Source organism: Uloborus diversus, chromosome 9 (genome assembly GCF_026930045.1).
Source record: "Uloborus diversus isolate 005 chromosome 9, Udiv.v.3.1, whole genome shotgun sequence".
Taxonomy (NCBI): Eukaryota; Metazoa; Arthropoda; class Arachnida; order Araneae; family Uloboridae; genus Uloborus; species Uloborus diversus.
Genome location: NC_072739.1, coordinates 19,434,219 through 19,450,329, shown reverse-complemented (window position 1 = coordinate 19,450,329; position 16,111 = coordinate 19,434,219). Strand labels below are relative to the sequence as shown.

General features: G+C 32.0%; 1 protein-coding gene across 1 annotated transcript in view; it reads left to right on the top strand.

Annotated features, from left to right (window-relative positions):
- LOC129229611 (uncharacterized) overlaps positions 1 to 16,111 on the top strand; it is a 136,112-nt gene that overhangs the window by 26,463 nt on the left and 93,538 nt on the right. Inside the window, exons 2-3 of the mRNA XM_054863953.1 lie at positions 14,060 to 14,317; positions 15,341 to 15,855. Coding sequence (XP_054719928.1) covers positions 14,060 to 14,317; positions 15,341 to 15,855 — 773 coding nt within the window. The remainder of the gene's footprint in view (positions 1 to 14,059; positions 14,318 to 15,340; positions 15,856 to 16,111) is intronic.

The following is a 16,111-nucleotide window of genomic DNA, read 5'->3' as shown; positions in this document are numbered from 1 at the left end:
GTCTTAAATACTAATTTTGTAAGTATATTAAATTGTTCAATACTGTATTTTAGTTCGTTTTAGTAGGATAAGAAATCATGTCACACAATAAATTCTCACCTCCGTTACCTAAACACAAAACGCTTTTCTCATTAACGCGTTTCAGTAATGACATCACATTTTATTTTCCGTGATACAAGGAAGCCAACCCCCTTGTTTCTTTTCAGCCATAAAGAAGTTGTGAGATTTTTGTCTAAAAACAAAAAGATAGATTTTGTTTAAAAAACTAAGTGTGGTTTTTGTGAAATCTCACCTCCGTGAACTTGAATTTCATGCATGTAAATTAATATAAAAAAGAAGTGAACATGTTCAACATGTTTTATGTGTCATATGTTTCATGTTTAACATGTGCAGATTGTAGCAACGAAGAAAAAAAATATTTCCCCGAAAAATGTATCCATTAGGCCTATATTAATGAAAAGTTCCGCACCTCATTGACAGACCGAATCAATATCATTATTTCTTAAGTGAAAATAAATGATGGAAGTGAAGTACATCAGTATTAGGCGTTCTACCAAAATTATAAATTACCAGTATATTCTCAGATTTACTAAACACTATTTTTAACGCATATTTGAACTAAAAGTATAACCAAAAATTAAGCCGTACTTTAGCTAAGAGAACTTAATATTAAATTCCCACAAATCATTAAAATAGCTCATTGTTTTCACAATTAACAAAATTACTACTTTGATATTAAATTAGCCTCGATTTTTAAACATTAATAGTTTTTATCTTTTTTTTTATTTCCGTAAACAAGGCATTTTTTTAAATTGTTTTATTTATGAGCAAAAATAATTGGAACTTAGCTAGGCCATTGTTTATGGTTTCTTCTAGTTGGTAACTTTCATGTAAGAACGAAAAAAAAAAAGGTTTCGAAATTAAAAAGTATTTGCGTTCAAAAGTTAAATTTTTAGAAAATGACCCTCCCTAGTAAACAGTGTTGGAGATGAACATGATATTTTTAAAGTATCATAAAAACCGCGATATACTTGTTGTGCTTTAATGCGTTGATTTTCATTAATCTTATGTAGATTTCGAAGTGGTGTAGTATGTTTAGCTTAAAAATAAGTAAAATTATTTAACATAGACAACGATTATAGTAAACAATGGATTAAGACACAAATTTCAAGCAACAAATCTTTTTATCATTTGGTCTTTAATTCTTTTTTACCCAGTCTCAATGCACGTGCATTTAAATCTTTTATTTCTGAGGTTTTCCTCATGGTGCAAAAACAATATTCGACATGTAAACGCTCAAATAAGCTGCCTACAGCACAAACGCGTTATTGAAACTATCCGCCATTTTTTCAATACTATTCTTTTAAACTAAATCCATAACAATGAAATGACATAAATAACAATCAGTATTAAAACTTAACATAACAAAGCTTATTCTTGCAATTCTTTGCTTTTTTCAAACATGTGCTTCTCTGAAACTTTTTTCCAATTATGTAAATCCACTGTCGTGACCTTTACTTAACATGTGTGCCATGGTGGACATGGGCATTCTTTTACATCCATTTGCTCCACACTCCGAGGTTGGTAACTCGAAAAAATGTGATTGTCTTTGGCAAAACATCCGCTATTTCGAGTGTCAGTCGTGACCGGATGTTTCAAACAATGACTGTGTATTTCAATTGCTTTTCTCTCGTTTGAATTTGGTGATGCCAAAATAATATCGGAAGTATTTTTCGTTTGTGAAAAAATAGTTAGGAATCTAACGTGAGAATTTTCCGGTGAATGCCAAAATGTTCCCAATGGGGTCGTTTCCGAAATTTTAAAACTATTTTTTTCTGAAAGAGCATGCTTAAAAGCATAGGATCTGACCATTTTTTTTAAAAAATAATTTTTATAGTTTTAAAAAATTATTATTTTAGTTGGTGCGCTTTTATTTTTTACGCTTCTGCCGATGACATCACAAATGATGAAATGCCATTCACTGTTGCCATTCTCAGAACACAATCTTTAATTCGCTTCTTTGCTCACATGTGTTGGCAACGATTTGGTTGATAGCAAGCGTAGAGAGCAATATTCAATTCGCTTGATTATCATAAATGGACACGCGGTAGACAGATGCACCAAAGTACCGCCATTTGTGACGTCATAAAGACCACGTGTTGTTTTCAAAATCAGACATTTGAAAAAACTAATTAAAATTTAAGCGTTTGGAGAACGAAAGTTTTTTCTCGCTCTATTATATATATATATATATATATATATATATATATATATATATATATATATATATATATATATATATATATATCAATTTCAGTGACTAAAAGTAGTACTTTTGACTGAAGGAAACAACCCCATTCTTTCAGTGTCGTTGAACCTTTGCTGAAATGTTTTTTAGAAAAAAGTTGAGGTGTTTTTATTTTTAAATAGTTTTAATCATAAAACGTGGATAATTGTTTCGTATTTTCATTTCTTGAGAATGGATTATATCCATAGGCAGAAAGCATTTTAAATACAAAACAGGAAGTATATAAAGAAAACGTTAGTTATTGCCTGTTATTTTTTGCTAGTTAATATAGTTTTAGTTGATTAGTTTTAACAAAACGAAAATCAATATGCTGCCTATTCTTTCGTCGTTGTTAAACTTGCATTGAAAAAGAAATTATTTTTGCTTTTGAAGCTACAAAAGAGAGAGAAAAGAAGAGGGAGCATTGATAGAGGTAAAATAAAGTAGCGTTCTTCATGCAGAAAAAAGTTTTATAATGATTTAATGTTCGTTAACTTTCTGTTAATATGTTCGTTAGGATGTTTTAGTTCGAACGATCTTCGTTTTATACGAAATTAGTAAACAAACACTTGTTTTTTTAATACTATAAATAAAAGTTACAGCACAGTGCCATAGTGCAAAATTAATTCCAAGTGTTACTCGATATTATCTTTTTTCAAGTAATTTTAAAGTAAAGCAACGCACTCAGGTGTTAAATTTAAATTTTGTTGCTTTAAAATGTTTCTTAAATCTAATGACGCATTACATTGACCTTACTATTAGTAACTCATTTAAATGTGTAACTAGAAAAAAAACTTCATAATATTAAATGATTGCAACTGTGTCAAGTAAATTAACTGCTACTTTTTATAAAATATACTTCTGAAAAATTTATCATTTTAGAAATATGTGAAAAGGTGATTAGCCATTTATTATATTAATTTGGTTTTGGAATCATTTGTTTTGAATTAATAGCTATACTTCATGTAGATAAATTTAGAATGTTGAAAAAAAGTGCACATATATTTCACAAATTAGATTTTTCTAAAACTTTAAATAAGTTTAAAGTATAATACAAATATTAATTTTAAAAATTCAACTAAATATTCGAAATTCTGTGTTCGGCAAAATATGATATTCGATATATCCATATTTTAAACATATTATCACTTAATAATTTTGATGATTTATGATAAGATTAACAATTGTTTAACCAAAATAAAAGACAGAATAAACTACTCGACGAAATTGTTCAAAACTTTCATCATTCCTTTCCATTTTCATTCATTTCGCATACGTAAATAACCTTAAATATTATCATTATGTAGATTGCTAGAGGGAAATGCTATCATTACCAACTGCCATACTTACCTACAAAAAGTATTTTAATTAAAGAAATCCTATAAACCTTTTAATACAATGCAACGACCTTCCTTGTGCTTTACCAGAAGTAAAAACGGAAAGGTAAAGAAAAAAAACAGCAATCAACAGATTGTGGTTGGCCATTTATGCTGCATACCTCTCAGAAAATCGTTCTTTAGTTCTATGCAAATCGCTATCATCTCTATTTTCCGTACGTCTGCCGCCGAAATTCCTTTTATGCAGCCGCCTAAAAAGCCTCGGAGAAAATTAAGTCTGATTTATTGTCTGATGCATCGCGAGAAGTGGGTTTTTGTTCTTCATTTATTCTGGGGTTTTCGTTTTCATTCTTCGTTCGCTTTTGTTGAAATTCAAGTGAAATTTTTATGATGTAAGTCCATTCACCTGGTGGGGAATTTGGTTCTGTTATTATATAGCTTTCTTGGCCCTGTATTTGATATTGCGTTTGGAAAAACGGAATAAATGCGTAAATGATTAGTTGATATAAAAAACTTTCCAAATTCAACAGTTGTCATGTTTATTTTTATTATAAATTGTTATCATAATATCATAAACTGTTCTCTTATTATTTTGGTAACATTACATTATTATAATTATTATTATTATTACATTATAAATTTAAATTATTCTGCTATTGTGATTATAACATCATTATCAGCATCATCATCGTTATCATTTATTATTATTATTATTATTATTGTTATCATTATTATTATTATAATTATTATTATTATATCATATGATTGATATGATAATATTATTAATTATTCTCCTATTATTGCTATTACGTAGTAAATTGTATCGCTGTTATTATTATTATTATTATTATTATTACATTATAAGTTTTAATATTATTATTAGTAGTAGCAGTAGTAGTATTTACTATTATTAGTTAAAGTAATGGCATCGTACACACTTCCATTCTTTTTTGAAAAAGTTCAGAATTCCTTCCGGATGAATAAGGTTCTAATGTATTTATGAAAAAAGAATCTTTCCTTCAAAAAATATTTTACTTCTTTATGTGTGCATTTAGATTATTTTCTATTCAAACCTCATGCGTCTTCATTGAATGTCTACAGGTGGAATAGACACAATTTTGTTTCTAAATTGACCTAGCCACAAAACAATGCACCCTCTTATCAGGTGTTTTTCTATCTTCTTTTCTTTTGAACACCACCTGTCGAACAGATTAGAATTATCTGATTAGAGACACATCGTCTGACAGAACCTTTTAAGCGCTTTGTCACTCTTTGATCACGCTCTACAAACGAAAGCGAAAGTGTGGGCTATATTTGCATACCTCCTGTTTTAAGACTTCAAAGGGAAATATTTCGGGTGCGCACCTATTTGATCAATCAATCAATGTTGAGTGGAGAAAAAAAATCGATCCAGAGGGCGTTGTTAAGAGTGCAGTTAGATATCGCAAGATATGATGGTTTGGGAAGAAAAACAGAGAATATGAATCACGTTGTCTTCAGCGCCTCAAGTTTAATCGAATCGATTTTGTTTAATAGACTTTCGGGGTGGTAAGATCTTTGTTTTATTTTTCTTTCAGAAAATAGTTAAATTATCGTTTTTAAACGTTTGTTTTAACTTTATTTTTAACATTTAATTTGCTGGAAATTATGAAAAGATATTTGTAATAATAGATGTATTATAATTTAGATTGATAATGATATTGAATAATAATGATAATAATAATAATAATAATGTGACATTGTAAGAATACTTCTTAATAATAATAATAATAATAGTAATAATAATTATAATTATAATTAATAATAAAATAAAAAGTAATAATTAAAATAACAATAATAATAGTAATATTAGTATTGATAATAATAATAATGATGATAATATATAATAATAATAATAATAATAAAATTGCGAAATGGGGTAGTGTACCATCTTGCTGTGGAAAAATTTGCTCTTTTTATACCATCAAGTTTCTAATTACTGCAAAAAAAAAAGGCCGTTAGCAAACGGTGCGAAAGGTTGATGTTATCCCTGTTGCAATGAACTTGAAAATCAAAGAAATCAGTCTTCCTACCAAAACAGTACGAGAATATGTTATTTTCTTTTCATCATGTTATAATTTGTGGCTCACATTTTTTCTCTAGACAGAGTTCTTCTAGAGAGAGAGTGAAAGACATAGAGATTCAGTGAATAAAAATTCAGTGTACTATGGCTTCTGCTTCTGGAAGTTTCTTGTTCTGAAAGAACTAGCTGCCAAGATATCTATTTATCCGCCCGCGATTTGGCGAACCCTACGTGTGGGTGTGTTTTATGTCATTTTTTAAATTTTGTTACAAAATACTTTTATTACATACTAGTGGTACCTGCACGGCTTTGCCCGTAATAGAAAATTAAAAAGGTATTTTGGTTCGCCTGTATATTTACAAATAATGTATGGTGAATTTTCTCGCCAATTGGCTTGTACCCATGTTACGGTTCCACATTATGATTATTTCGTAATTTACTCGTCCGTCTTATGATAATTTTGTTTTTAAAATTGGAATAGAAAAAGAACCACATCGAATTTTCGAAAAATCGCTTCGAGGTGCACCCGCCATGCTACAAACTAACTTTGTGCCAAATTTCATGAAAATCGGCCGAATGGTCTAGGCACTATGCGCGTCACAGAGATCCTGACAGACAGAGATCCGGACAGAGAAACTTTCAGCTTTATTATTAGTAAAGATTTCAAACACTTATTTTTAAAAAGATTATCTTCGTGCTCACTACTCCATTCCGATATGATAAGATATTCTTGTATTTGCAATTTTCAGTGCAAATTTGTGCCCTATTGCATTAGACTCGTTATGTTTTTTTTTTTTTTTTCGCTTCTGTTTTTCTTTTAAAAATGCTTTTGTTATACTGCTTTATATAAGTGTTCACATTGATAACATATTTGAAACCAGTTTTAGCAAATGAATAGAAAAATTCAATAGAAATTTGTTGCACTAATTTCTTTAGGTATAGGTGAAGGCGGGCTCATCTTCCTTTTCATACGTTCTCTCTCGCTCTCCTTCTCTCTCTGGCATCCTTTTTCTCTTCCAGTGATCTCGCTGCGAGAAACAAAGAGAAAAAAAATGCAGATCTCGTCGGATAACAATGCCTGCAATTAGTCGTGGGAGGATGGGAGGGGGGGGAAGGGGTTTGTGAACGGAAAACTGGTTGTTTAACCGGCGTATCACGTGATCGCCTTTTAAAGCAGATGCGTCTCCATTTGTTGACACGTGCCATTTGGTGTGGCTCGGCGCTTGAATGAAACTGCCGATTCTTCTTGTGAGCCGTTGGTGAGAAACGTGTTTGAAATTTCAAATTTGCCGGTATCGGTGAGAGTGAGTGTTTTTGCCGGCTTAGTGCAGTCGGTTGTTTGCAACACACAAGTAAGGTAGGTAGTTTTTGTTTCATTTTATGAAAATTAAATTCGGTTTTTGTGTAATAAAAAATAATGATTAGTTATTTTTGGAGCAATCAAGATTGCTTATTGATTTCTCGTTTCCGTGGCTTGGTGATGATTTTATGGGTTTTGCGATTGATGGATAGCGAATCACGTGATCTATTACTTGTAAAGCGCGTAGATTTTAATAAGGCAGTGAGATATCGCTACCTTAGACTTTTTGTTACGGTAATTATGCATCATTTTTCCTTAAATCATATCCAACTGAAGATGTTCATAACAAAGACCTCTCTGTTCATAACAAAGATATTTAATTCGGCGTTTACGGGGTACAAATGTTTTATTAATGTATTTTATTTTTTAATACTTCAATTGCTCACATTTCTTCTTGCATATATTATTATTATTACTTGATGATTGCTTATTGTTTCATGGTAAAACTTTAATAGCTCTTTTTGTATAATAATTTGTAAAAAATTTGAAAAGATGGGAAATTTTAATAAAAAAGTATGACTTTTAGAAACAAGGAGTAATCCACTATAGAGCGTAGAAATTCGAAAAGAGAAAAGGCAAAACGTTTAATGAAAAATAAAACGACAAAAATTCAAAACGTGGCTGCAATCCTTAATTGCAAAACCGTTAATTTGTCACGAACAATTTGATTTTTTACTTTTCAAAAGTCATGCTTTTGCTGTCTTCTGTAACATTTCGTCGCCTCAGAGAAACAGTAAAACATCCAATACCAGGAATAACACTAAGATATCTTACTGTTTCTCTGAGGCGACGATTTAACAAATTGAAATTCAAAGATGAGCTTTTTCTGAAAGAACATACCTTACCGACTTATGTCAGAACCCCGATTTAGAATACTGATATAAATAATGTATCAATAACAGATATGAACTTGACGGTGTCCCCTACTTTTCGCCGACACGAAATTTCCTCCCCCCCCCCCCCTGTTTTTCAGTTTCAACTTTTTGATATATTTAAGAAGAGAGGACATTTCGTGTATGTGAAAAGTAGGGGACTCCGACTTGACTGACTATAGTTGGGGCAAACCTAACCTGGCAGCGTCCTCATGCTGTAATTAGGATATGTGCAGCCTTCGCTTGCTGTCAAGTTAGATATGCCCCAACTGTAGTTGCGTGCTGTTTCTCTCTCTTTATTTTCCTATTATCTTCTCATCACCGGTTTGTTTGAAACAGTTCTATAAGCACTGAAGTTATTAATTGAAATCTCAAATTGGCGCAATTAGTTCATTATTTAAATCAGGAGCATAATGGTAACTAAAAATCTTTTTTAAAATAAACGAAGTAAAATAATATTCAAACATGTATATTTTTGTGAAAAACATTTTAATTTTAAAATCAAAATAACACTTGCTATAGCTCATGTGAAAGTAATTTGAATTTTGGACTTTAAACACGAAGCCAAAAAATGAATTTTGAACTGAGTAGGTTTGTAAAACACGCGTTTCCAGGATGACAATTTGTTGTAGCTGATTGATACATATCGCAACCTTTTATTACTTGCTCTGTCGTTGGTAAATAGGTAATTAATTAATTTTAATCATTTTAAAAAACAAAAAATGGATGATGGTAATTATGAAGTTAATTGTTGATAAAGTTAACGAATTAATTTCAAGACTGATTATAAGCAAAGGTAGATTTGTAGATCTTACGCATTTTAAAAATTTCAAATAATTTTGGTTTTTCTGAGACTTTCAAGTCAAAGTCATCAACTTTAAAACACTTTTAAAAGCTTTTATCTTCACCATATAATTGTTATTCAATATGTTTTCGTTCTATATAAAAGATATAACTTTGATTGATATCATTTTTATTGCTTATGGGACTAAAACATTTATTTCTTTGACGTCATTCCCCGTTTGTTTTGATATTTTACATGGAAACAGCATTAAAGAAGTATTGTGACACAAACGTGATAGGTTATCTTCCGATTCTCGAGGCATCTTTGTAGAGAATAACGCTAATCTATCCTAAAATAAATGTTGAGATAATTTTCTCTCTATTCAGCATTTTTGCTAATGTGATCCTGTCAAAATATTTCTTCATTTCAATCTACTCATTTTCTAAGATTTCGTTCTGAAGGATCACCTAATACAATGAGATGGAAATGATTGTAAGTATTTGAATAAAATAGTTTTAGTGCGCTAAGCTCAAATCGTCAAAAAAACTTTTTTTTTTTTTAAGAGTAGGGGAACGTGGGGCAAAGTGAATTATCGCGGAAAAGTGAAACTGATGAAACATTTATTCTGCCTTTAGCTCCACCTATCTGGTTTTATTTTAACTTTGTAGTACCATATGTAGTCTATTCCAGTCAGGAAAAAAGTACCGTCGAAGATTAAAGCATTTGGTTATACAGTCAATTTTAAAAATTTGATACTCATATTGTAATATTTTGTTGTTCGTAAAAAAATTATTTTCATTGCTATAAAATGATAAAGATCTTGTTATTAACATTTTAAATATTAATTAAGACCTCCTAACATTCAATGCAGTATTAATTTAGCTAATATTAAGCTTATTTGCATTTTAAATAAATTGTACAATTAGTCAAGTACATACGGGGCAAAGTGGATGGGGCAGAATGAAATAGTTTGTTTCATTTACTCACTCAATCATTTAACATAAATCACTTACCCAGGTAGCATTAACTCATCGGATTTTGCTCGGCCGATCATCGACTCCTCCTAAACTCATCGCGTAATGCACGCTGATATCGTTGCGATCAGAATCCGAGAACGGTTTTCGATGAGCTGTTTTTTATCGGAAAACTATATCGTTACGATCAAATTTTCCGATGAAAATTTGCCGAGCTGCATTTCATCGGAGAAAGAGATCGTAACGATCAAATTTTCCGATGAAAATTTGCCGAGCTGCATTTCATCGGAAAAAGAGATCGTAACGATCAAATTTTCCGATGAAAATTTGTCGAGCTGCATTTCATCGGAAAAAGAGATCGTAACGATCAAATTTTCCGATGAAAATTTGCCGAGCTGCATTTCATCGGAAAAAGAGATCGTAACGATCAAATTTTCCGATGAAAATTTGTCGAGCTGCATTTCATCGGAAAAAGAGATCGTAACGATCAAATTTTCCGATGAAAATTTGCCGAGCTGCATTTCATCGGAAAAAGAGATCGTAACGATCAAATTTTCCGATGAAAATTTTCCGAGCGAAATTTCATCGAAAAACGAAATCGTAACGATCAAGTTTTCCGATGAAAATTTGCTAAGCTACATTTCATCGGAAAAAGAGATCTTAACGATCAAATTTTCCGATGAAAATTTGCCGAGCTACATTTCATCGGAAAAAGAGATCGTAACGATCAAATTTTCCGATGAAAATTTGCCGAGTTACATTTCATCTTAAAAAAAGTAGGTCGTTTAAATTTTCCGATAAAAATTTTAACAATCTAAATTTTTTGGAAATCTCCCAACTGTTAAAATAGGATAAATTTTATTATTTGAATATCCGACTATTGATCAAACGTAAGGCTATACGAATCAACATTCAAGTTTGAGAATCGGAGGAAAAATGACTGAGACTTTGACTCCGAATCCGACTCCTGGATTTTGGAAGGGTTTACTTCAATTTGCTGCAAAATCAATTCAACTTTAACTCCACGATTCCAACGCCGATTACCTCACTGGAATTGCGAACAAAATGAGACTCCGACTCTTGAATGATTTCTCTCTATCTCCAAAACAATTCCACTCCTGACTCCCAAAATTACCGACTCCGACTCTTCACTAGCTGGCACCATAAGTATATTCACTGAATAAAATTCTCACTTCCCCCCCCCCCGTTCAGAAATCTGTCATTGCCTTGCCACCCGATAGATGGCGCCACAAATGATTTTCCATTTAATACATTATTTTCCGCCATGGAGCGAGCATAACTTGTGTAGTGGTTAGCATATGAATCTCGTATTCCAGAGGACTAGGGTTCGATTCCCGGCTAGAGCGATTAAGATTGAACTCATGAATCACGCTCATCAAAAGTTGTTAAATTAGAAATTAATTAAACAAGTTATTAAAAAAATAATATATATTAAGTAATTCCCAAATGACGTCATCCGAAAATACTCCTCCTGCAAGTTTTCTTCCCAGTGTTATTTTTTTCCCTCCTTGCTTGTCCCTATATCGTGGTTGTTACTACTTCTCATTGTATTTTCATCCTAAATTCATCGCCTCGGAACGACAGCACTGCTCGTATATTGCTCCAAATTTCATCGTATTTTCATCCAAAATTCAACGCCTCGGAACAGCACTGCTCGTATATTGCTCCAAATCTCATCGTATTTTTATCCAAAATTCATCGCTTCGGAACAGCACTGCTCGTATATTGCTCCAAATCTCATCGGTATAGGGAGCAAAATTCATCGGATTCCGATGATCGGATTCTACTATTGCCGATGAGACATATTGGAGCAATTTCCGATGAAAACTCATCGGAATCCGATCATCGGCCGATCATCGACCGATCAAAATTTGATCGCATTTCGATGAACGGCCGATCATCGGCCGATGAGTTGATGCTACTCGGGTACATTTTCATTTATTTACTAATTCACTTATCTTCCTTCATTTAGTAATTCACTTATTTATTCATTCATTCACTATTTTCTTATTAATTCATTCTTTCACTCGCTCATTTATTTTTCTTCATAGATGAATTGATTTATTCTTTTTATTGTTCGTATATTGTTTCATTATCTTTTCATTTATTCATTCAGTCTTTTATTTACTGATTCTTTTGATCAAAAATATGTTTTAGAATTGTATAAAAATATTTCATTAGAAAAATATTTTATTTTTTCACTTTGCATCATGGAAAAAAAGAACGAAAAATTTCCACTTCTTTTTGAAGATTCAAATTTACTGACAAAAAATAAAAAATTCTGTTTCAACGCTAGTTTTATTGTAAAGTACAATGTTCTTTCCTTGAGTACTGTGATTTTCAAAAAAAAAAAAAAAAAACGATTTGTTCATTTTGTCTCACATTCCCCTTCTTTTGCGCAATTCATATTGATAATTCAGAAAGTTTTAAATTTTGATTTGATCTGTATTATCTAAAAACTATTATTTTGAACTATAGTTTCAGATAATGCAGCGGAATTATATGTGCAACGGACGCCGTCTTATCCCTTGATATTTTATAAACAACTTGAAAAATCTATATTTTGTAATTCTGGGTCTAGTATTGCGCCTTCAACAAGTTTCATAGGAGTTATTTATTCCTGCATAAACTCTTTTATCATTATCTATTACTACGTAACTCTTGCATATCATTTCGATTCTTTATGTTCTTGGAAGGGTCTACGTGTCCGGTTGTTATAATTTCAAATGTAAGTTTGAATTTTCAATTAAAAAAATCCATTATTTCAAAAGATAAATTTTAAAATTAGCTTGTAAAATTCTCAAATTTACATTGCATCTCTCTGGCCTGTTTTCATCTTCAACGTTAAGACTAAGAAACTATGCTTTGGAGCCTTCCAAAATATGTGGTATTTTCTTTTATTTGAAACAGAGAATATATGTTGCAAATCTGAAGACAACACCCCCCCCCCCCCCAAAAAAAAAAAAAAAAAAAAACAGTTGGGCACTTTGTATTAGTAAAGCAAAGCATGTAGTAATGACGACAATTCTCAGTTTGAAATTTTCCTTCCTTATCCATGTTTTCCCATCTTATTAAGAGAAAAAACTACTATAATTTTTATTTTTTCCTGTCCACGAGATTTTTCTTAGAATGAAATGCTGCACTCGGGTAAAAAAATATAAAAAAGTGCGGCTCCACAGCTATAAATATATTTTTTGCATTGTTTTAAAATTCAATAAAAAATTATAATCACAAAAAATTGAAGCTTTGAAACATCTATTTCAATTTGGCTCGTTCAGAGACCTATTCGGATGAATGCATGAAAATGCATTATTTCACACAATTTAAAAAGTTTTCATTAGATGGATGCATAAAAATATCTTATTTTGCAAGACAATTAAAAATTTTCCTTTTTATGAGTAGACAGAAAGGTATTATTTCTTGAGACAATTTTAAAAGTTTTCTTTAGAAGGATGCAAAAAAAAAAAAAAAATGCATTTTTTCATAAGACAAATTTTAGAAGTTACCATTAATGTATGCATAAAAAAGCATGATCTTAAAAGACAATTTTAAAGTTACCTTTTGATGAATACATAAAAATGCATTATTTCATGAAACAATTTCAATAATTATTTTTGATGGTTGCCGAAAAAAAATTCATTACTATACAAAGCCATTTTAAAAGTTATCTTTAAATGTATGCATAAAATGACATTAGCGAAGAAGACAATTTTAAAAGTTACTTTTAGATGAATGTATAAAAATGCATTACTTCTGAAGACAATTTTCGAAGTTATGTTTGGGTGGTTGAAAAAAAAATGCATTACTTCACAAAATATTTTTTAAAAATAATGCTTAAATGAATGCATACAAATGCATTACAGTAGACTTCCGATTATCCGCGAGCGGTTTATCCGCGGGGCGGATTATCCGCGAATCAATCAACAATCACGAACATGTATTTTCGCAGTAAAAAGCGAATACCAGTGGCTTTTTTTTTTTTTTTTTGAAAAATTGTAAATTTACACTCAGTTGTTTTTGCTTGATTGATTGCTTTGATTTAATTTTATTATTATTATTATTATTATTATTTTTGTGCGTTCTTCATCGTACATACACTTGTTTGTTATTGATGTTAAGTTCGGTTGTGCAAAAATACAAAACATTTGTACTGTACTCTATATATATTTTCACTGTTTGCAGAAAGTGTTATGCATCAATACAGTTAAGAATTTGAGATAGGACGATTTCTACCTGATTTGTCCCCCATTTTAGTCTTTTTGAGGTTATCCGCGATTTTTATTATCCGCGGCACTTGTGCCACCCAATTCCGCGGATAATCGGGAGTTTACTGTATCTCATAAGACAATTTTTTCGTTGTAGGCGCAGAAGGCAAAGGAGGTTTCCGACATCGAAACAGATGAGGGGCCAGTGAAGAAGCACAGACGACTGACTGCTGATCACTGGAGAGGAACGCCGTCGAGAATGGACAAGTACAGACGTGATCGAGGATCTCAAAACGCAGGTGACGTCATCAGAAAAGGCCTGACGACGAGGGATGTGGGGATTTTATGCAGTGACCTAGTGCCAATGAATGACAAATGTATCATGGTTGGAACAACAGGAATAGCCGCTTTGAAGGTAAGAACTCATTTATTAATTTTGTCCGGAAAATAATTAGTCTGTTTTAAAAAAATTCAGTTAATTAATTTGGAAAACCAATTTGTGACATAGAAATTTTTGCATATTACTTTATATGACAATAAGGGCCGTGGTAGCCCGATCGGTAGAGTGTCGGATTCGGGGCCGGAGGGTCCTGGGTTCGAACCTCGATGGTCGAAGACCCACCGTCGTCATTAAAGGGGACTGGGCGACGTTAAATATGCTCGTGGTCTCAATGTCCTCCAAGTGAAACGATACCTCTGGGGGTGCTAGTGCTAGGTAGCTATTAGCTCCTGGACTAGTTCTAAATTCTTATTAACTGTTCGATCCGGTGATGGTGCTGCCATCTATCGGTATATAAAATAATGGAGGCAAGGCACTTAGTATGCAGTCCTCGACATAAATACAGTTGTAGTCAGTTGTGACTCTGAATAGGAATAGGTATATGACAATAATATTACTCTTATATATTTTTTTTTTTTCATTTTTCCGTAGATTTTAAAATACCTTTGTAAAGCATCGTATTTGCGGTAAAAAGTTTCCAATAAATTTTAAAGTAGTTGCTTAAAATTGCTGCATTTCTAATGAATACTTAAATTTGAAAATATCCACTAATGATTGATCTCTAAACTAGATTCTTGATTATCTACTTTTGTTATTATTTTGTCAAAAGTTCCAGCTAAAATAAAGCTCGAGTGAATTGTAAATATATTAATCTTGTTAAAGAAAGTTTATGAGGGTGAAATTTACAAAATGGAAAATTAAAAAGGTTTTTAGAGATATTTTTTATTAATTTCTCCAAAATGTCTTACCATTTCTATTTTGTCAATTATAGCAGCAGATGCTTTATCCATATGTTTTGTATAACTGAAAAAATAACTGCAAAGACACAGGGACACTGTGTGACACAGTGAGAAAATAAATTTTTAATCTCAAAAATGTTGAAACTCTTAAATACTTGTTCCAAATTATGTCTCTAAGTGACACGTTACTTCATTCCAGGCGGAATATGGAGACGATTTCACAAACTTCGAGATAATTCAGGACGTGGGGTATTCCAGTGAAAGTTCCACCCACCTTTCCGGGGACGACATCGGAACAGTTGGTGGAGACCACTACTACAACATCCGCGTTTACAACTGCAACACTTCCGCACATCAGGGCATCAGTCTCAGAGAAGAACTCGAAAATGCCAAAAAGTTCCACGATCGTCCTCTAGCTTCTTCTTTGGAATCGTCTTCGTTGGACGACTCTGGACTTGGTGTCAGCGAAGCAGCCAAGAACTGGTCCAATCCTGAAGACCACGGCAAGACTGCGCAAGGCAAAGATCCTGGTAGCTGTCCGGAAGCTTCCTCCAGTCCTGAAGACGAATCCGACTTCTTGGAAACTGTGTTCGGTGGTGCCATGAATTTTGGCAGTGGTGAAAAAGTCGTGGACAATAGTGATGGGGCTGAAATTTTCCAATTTGAACTCAGTAGTGTTGAAAGTGATGATCCATCCACAACATTCCAAAACAGGTGAGTTCTTTGAACTGGTAATTCAATGGTTCTCAGCCATTTATGAGCGAAAATCTAGTTCAAACGAGGGAAACTACCAAAAAGTATACAAAGTTAGATTGATAACACTAGAATTTTATTAAGACAAAAGTTTAGGTAATACTATCGTGAGAATTTACCTAACATTGGAAAAAAAGTATTGCTGTACTTCGTTAACTTATGGACTGGTATTGAAAAAGTTAACAAAGAACTACGTAACAAACATTGCTGTGAAGAA